Source organism: Polypterus senegalus, chromosome 8 (genome assembly GCF_016835505.1).
Source record: "Polypterus senegalus isolate Bchr_013 chromosome 8, ASM1683550v1, whole genome shotgun sequence".
Lineage (NCBI taxonomy): Eukaryota > Metazoa > Chordata > Cladistia > Polypteriformes > Polypteridae > Polypterus > Polypterus senegalus.
In genome coordinates this window covers 8,775,821-8,781,820 of record NC_053161.1, presented here as the reverse complement: position 1 = coordinate 8,781,820, position 6,000 = coordinate 8,775,821, and the positions used below count along the sequence as shown (strand labels likewise).

Genomic DNA, 6,000 nt, shown 5'->3' with positions numbered 1-6,000 from the left:
CTCAACTGTCCCTTTGTCACTACTGGAGTCAGGGAGGAGATGCCTTGAAGTTGAATACTCTGGTGTGGACAAAAAGCACAGTCTTGCCGTTATGTCCAAGAAAGCACAAGTAAACATACTGACAGTTAATATTTGTAATGCCATCAAAGAAACGGGAAACAAACAAACAAACAAAAATAAAGAATCACTTCTGTAAAGCAGCTGAAACATTTTTACAGATCTGATATATGGATTTCTATCAAAGAAGGAGCTCCCGCAAAAGTTTTAACAAGGTTTCAACAATGCAAATTTAAAAAAAATTAAAAAGCCTTCACATTAAATAAGTTTTCACCTCATCAATAAATAGTCAATTCAAAGCCAAGAAAACAGAAAAACAACCCTCAAAATTAGGACTGAAATAAATTAGCTGGAAATATTTTCCCTTTAATTCACCCTATAAAACCTGCACTAACAATTTAAGTAAACCTTTAACTGTATGTTTATTTTCTTGTTTAAACTATTCTACAGTTGCCCAACAGCAGCACTCCCAGAAGTACATTTTGGGATATAAAAAGGGAATCCTGCATGAACACGTCAGTGCTACAGTGCGGGGTGTCTTCTGGACTCGGCCCTCCAGGCGCTCGGTGGGCTCATTTTGCCCGATTCCTATGAACATCAGCTGTTCAAGTCACACAGCTTCCTATGCAGAAACGGGCCCGATAATCCAGAATTTACCTGCAGTGAATTATAAAGCCATTAAGCAACTGGGAAGCAAAATTCAAAAGTTTCCTATTTGTAACTTTTCCACAGATTCTAGTGCACAACTTAAATATGATCATTTAAGGAAGTATGGCTTCCACATTCCAGAAGACCCCCAAGAAAAACCAAGAATAATTTTATCTTCAAGAAAGCCAAAGGAATACTGGAAACCCAGAGCTTGGAGTTCTGCAGTCTGGGAGTGCTGTGCCCTTCAAGGCACGTCTTCATTTTTTTTTTTTTTCCTTTTTCTTATTGCTGGCATGAATGCTCAATAAGCAGGAGGGGGTGAGGGGATTGAGGAAGAAAAAGCACCTTCAGCACAAGCTGCACCCTCCTCATGGCCACAGAACGCTCAGCACCGCCACTACTGAACTCCACTGGGAAGCAATCCAGAAATGTACAAAAGGAGCTTTGGATAAGCTGCTCCATGTCTCTGTACAGTAGCCAGCAGGTCAGGACAGCTGCTTTTGTTGTTTTGTTTTTGTTTTTTGCAGTTGTGACAAATAAAAAAATAAAAAAACAAAAACTAGATTTCATCACAGCAGGTTCCAAGGGAAGGAAGTCGTTACAACAAATCAGCCTATGCCTGCATAGCCTACCGAGCAAAACAGATCGTGTCATTAACAATAAAAAAAAAAACAATGGCTGAGAGCGGATTCATTGTGTTCCATATTTTAAACAATGACTTGTTCTGGCATTTGAAGCTTCTGATCTTACTTTAGGTCAATTTTATAATAAGGATTTTTTTTTTCTTTTTCTTTTAACATGTCCATAGCCAAGTCTTCAAATCTGTGTGGTCCACCTGCAAAGAGGACCTGTAGTGTAAAGGGGGATTACTTGTGTTGCTCAGGCAGTGATTCTACAGTACATGCGTGTCTCTCAGTCACGGGACAGAAAAACTAGAAACACAAGCATTTCTCTTCCAGTTCATTTTGCCAGTGCTCCTAAACAAAAAAGCGGCTGTGCCGGTTTAGTTTCAGGATCTTTCCTAGTCTTTGCTTTGCAGTTGCCATTCCTTTTTTTGGACGCTTCCCTGTGGGTAGAAAACAAACAACATGTCACTGGATAAATGAGGCTGCTGGGGACAGGTTGCTGAAAACATTTTTTAGAAGACACATACAAGCATTATTGTAGTTTTTCCAAGTTTAGCGACATCTAATCCTGTGCAAAATAAGTATTATTTATTTAATCCTAGCAAAACGGGTTGACATCCTCCGTTTTCATCAGTTTATCTAACTCTGCAAACTCAAATCAGTTCATTGCTGAAACACTCTAAACAATGATTCACTTTGTGCGTTATTCATTAAAGATCAGTTTGAGCTTTCCAGATTTCATATATTATTAGCTAATGTACCCAGTGTTGCCCCAGTATATTTGTTGAACAGGATAAGGAAAGAAAGCAACAGTAATAGTAACCTTTTGTTATTGCTAGCTGTCCCATCAGTCATCTACAGTGCCACTCATGAGTTGAGAATTTGTTCTCTTTGGAGCTGATTAGATTTCAGAATTGTGCTAACTCCTTGCTTGTTTGTAACCATGAATGTAGTCACGTCTGACTTGTCCTCTTAGTTTAAGGAAGACAGTTCATAGTGCTTCAATTATGAAGAAAGGCTCAAAGTAGGAGTTAAACAACCACCGTTTGATTTTCCTTTGTGTTCCACTGCATTTCCACTCTCGGTCAAGTCTCACCCAACACCCCCTGCAAAAATGCACAATACTCCTTTTATATTACAGTAGATAGAAGTAGCATGCAGTGTTGGGTAAGTAATGTTCAGCTCTGGACCTTTTGTCTGCCTGTTAAGAAGCATAAAACTGCAAAACCAGCAGCTTCACAGCAATAGTGACATCACTGCACACTAACCTTTAACCTTACGTTAAGCACCCTAACCTCAAACTAACTTTCAAAATGAAACTGCTGGTGAAGACCTACACTGATGTATGGTGCTGCAGCTTGGCAGCTGGATACTACTGTGGAGTCTGGCATCAGGAAGTTTCACTCGCTCTGAACCAGCAGGTGGCACTGGTGTGCAAACTGCAGCACACCACTTGGTCCATAGGGGTCAAAGGGTGTAGGACTAGATAGGGAACATACAAACATTCATATATATATATATATATATATATATATATATATATATATATATATATATATATATATATATATATATATAAATAAAACATACATACATACAAACACACAAGACAGACTGCATCCAGTATTGTTATGTTAAAGTTATGTAATGTTCAAAGGTGAGGTTTTTTAATTAACTAATTAAGTCAGGGCAATCAAAACATATATTAGCTTTAAGTATGTTTTACTTTCAGGCTGCAGGGGCTGTTTTATATGCCATGCAGGTTATTAATAAAACACACTTTATTCTTAAACAGTGTAAATCAGTGCTGTATAAGATTATTTTTATTGATTAAATTTAAAAAAAAAAAAATTAAAATCCACCAAAACATTCCCTTACAAAAAAAAAAAAAAAGTGCTGCTCTCATGGTAAGAACACTTACCCTTTGTAGCTTGATTACTGACGGGTGGGGGATTTGAGGCGGGCCTCTTTGACGGGTGCAGTGGAGGCGACAGAGAGGATTCACTGTACTGGAACTCTGGGATTTGCACCCCGTCGTCTCCTAGAGGGCTGGAGGAGTTGGAGAACGTGCTCACCGAGTACCTGTCATTGGCCCAACAGTCACTGCTGTTGCTGTTACTGCTGCTCTGACTGTCCATGAAGTTTTTGTTTTCCTGGATTCTCTGGCTCAGTTCTGCAGTACAATCTTTCCTAATGTGTTTCTGAACTTCTATTTCATCCTATTACCAAAAATTAGAGAACACCAAAAAGAAAAGAAACTAAGAAAACTTGTTTCATCTTAAATAACATTTGTTTATATAGCATGTTTTCATAAAAACAAGGTAGCTGAAAATGCTTTACAAAATAAAAAAAATAAAAGGAAGTTAACATAAAACAAAACACAGGTCGGATGGCCAGGAAGACATAAAAAACAAAAAAAAAAAAAAAACAAAAACACTGCCTTCCAGTTAGGCTGAAAAGAAAAAAAATCTACAGGGAAAAAAATGTCTAAGATAAAGCTGTAAACATTTAGATTGTAGACATAGCAACATTAAGACAATTTCTAAAGTTTAATGCTTTTTACTCAAGGAAACTCATCTTCTGTGTCGGAAAATTTTACAGTTTTTCAATACTTTGTCATCAAGGTGTGTGCAGATTTCTGCCAGAGTTTTAGAAAGAATTACATATTGATTAACTAGTCTGTTTTGTTTTAAATAACTTGTATAACACTTTTGCTTATTGTTTCAATTAGTGCTGCAGCAGAACACACCTTCAAAGATTACACCATCCATTAATACTCAACTCAGACTCGGCACCAGCTTCTCCCACCTTACGCCAGTTTTAAAGCAACATCACAGGTGTCTGGCCACAGTGTGAGTATTCAGTTTTATTTTAGTAATGAATGTGGCGCACAGAGCGGCACATTTTGTCACACTAGGCTCAGATGGCTAAGTTGCACTCCAGGCAGACCCACCACATTCAGATGATAAAGTATTCTTTTTTTTTTTTTGATGTAGCCAGAACTTTGTAGTTACCAATCCTCCCACTGAACCTGATCAGCTTCCTTAACTAACAGACCATCCAAGACCCATGACCTAACTCCAGATACTCCTCAGTGATGGGACTTGGGGGCTTACTTGATTTTGTTGGCCTCTGGGTTATAAAACAAAACCTTATTGAGAATAATTTTTCATAGCCCCCATGTCTCGTAACCATATAGCAAAACAGGGAGCACCAGGGGCCTCATGCATAATGCCATGCGTAGAATTCGCACTATAACATGACGTAAGCACAAAAGCTGAAATGTGCTTACACACAGAAAAATCCAGATGCATAAATCTGTGCATTCACCAACTTCTGCGTTCTTTCACTGCATAAATCCTGGTCAGCGTGAAAAGTAACGCTCATGCACGCGGCTGCTATCCTGCCCCAACTCCTCCCAGAATTACGCCTCTTTGAATATGCAAATCAATATAAATAGCCCTTAAGCTCAGTGTTCTGTGTAAAGACAATGGGAAAAGCAAGAGGGTAAATGGAAGAATTTCAGCGAATACCAAGTGGAGGCAAGGAAAAACATACTATTTGTTGGTTTAAACAGTGGTATGAACAAGAAAAGGAAGTTGATCGACTGACATAGCGTGTAGGATAAACTCGAAAGTTCAAGTTCACAAAGTCACACAGTACCGAAAATAAAAAAGAAGTTGTCACATATCAAAGTCGCCGTGAAAAGGCGAGTCATAGCCCACCTAAATGTCATATGAAAGCTTATTAGGGTACAGAGAAAAAAAAGGCACACAGTAGGAAAAAAGCACGAAATATCAACTTCAATCTCGAAATTTTCACTTTAATCCTGTAGTTTATTTTGTCATTAAAGTAGTTCATCATAAACTTCATCTTAAAATCGTTTAATTAATCAGTTTCTCAAATCACATTGTAATTAAAGTAGCACGTTAAATGCTTTGTTTTGTATGTGATCTTCTATGTGCTCTCTGTGTGTGTGAATCACTACTTGCTTCTTAAACCAGCTCTCTTCGTCCGACAGGACACAGAATCCATTACATTCGTTATATTACAGCTCTCTGAATAACTAAAATACTGAGATGTACACTTGATATTTTCATAATGGTAGGAGTTGGGTTTCACGGTGGCGCAGTGATTATGTGCGACGTTTGATGAAATAATTTATTGCAGCAGTACTCATGGGCGGCTCTAGGCTCATGGTGGCCCCTTCGCCAGCCAATGTCAATATGGTATCTTATGCACGGCGGATGGCCACGTCCGTTGCGGACACTGCATAGGTGCCTCATGCTCAAGACACAAGCGTTTAACTTTTGCCGAAATTTGCCGCAGCGTTTTTAGCTGTGTCATTATTTTCTCTTTCTGTTTTATATTCAATATATATTGGCATGGCAGCCCCTGGGATTTGGTGGCCCTGTGTAGGTGCATAGTTTGCACATACCTAATGCCGCCCCTGCAGTACTGTCTCTTTCAAAAGTACTAACCTCCAATTCCTGACCTTCCTTTTCTTTCTCCAAGTAACCGATCGCCACACAATCAGCTCTGTAATGGACGTTAAGCCATCTGTAAGCTTATAATGCCAATTCTTCAAAACTTTTAAAGGAACATTAAATATCTTCGTAGTACATGTTTAATTATTCTATCCTTCACGCCAGTCCCAGTAAAGCATAGA

At 38.6% G+C, this 6,000-nt stretch overlaps 1 protein-coding gene across 4 annotated transcripts in view; it reads right to left on the bottom strand.

Annotated features, from left to right (window-relative positions):
- Positions 1-965: 965 nt before the first annotated feature.
- The window catches only part of LOC120533747 (lysine-specific demethylase 7B-like), an 80,503-nt gene continuing 75,468 nt past the window's right edge, over positions 966-6,000 (bottom strand). For all 4 annotated transcript variants that reach the window (XM_039760675.1, XM_039760676.1, XM_039760677.1 and 1 more), the window contains exons 19-20: positions 3,253-3,550; positions 966-1,771 (exon numbers count right to left, since the gene is read on the bottom strand). In XM_039760675.1, coding sequence (XP_039616609.1) covers positions 1,683-1,771; positions 3,253-3,550 — 387 coding nt within the window. In that variant the 3' untranslated portion in view covers positions 966-1,682. The remainder of the gene's footprint in view (positions 1,772-3,252; positions 3,551-6,000) is intronic.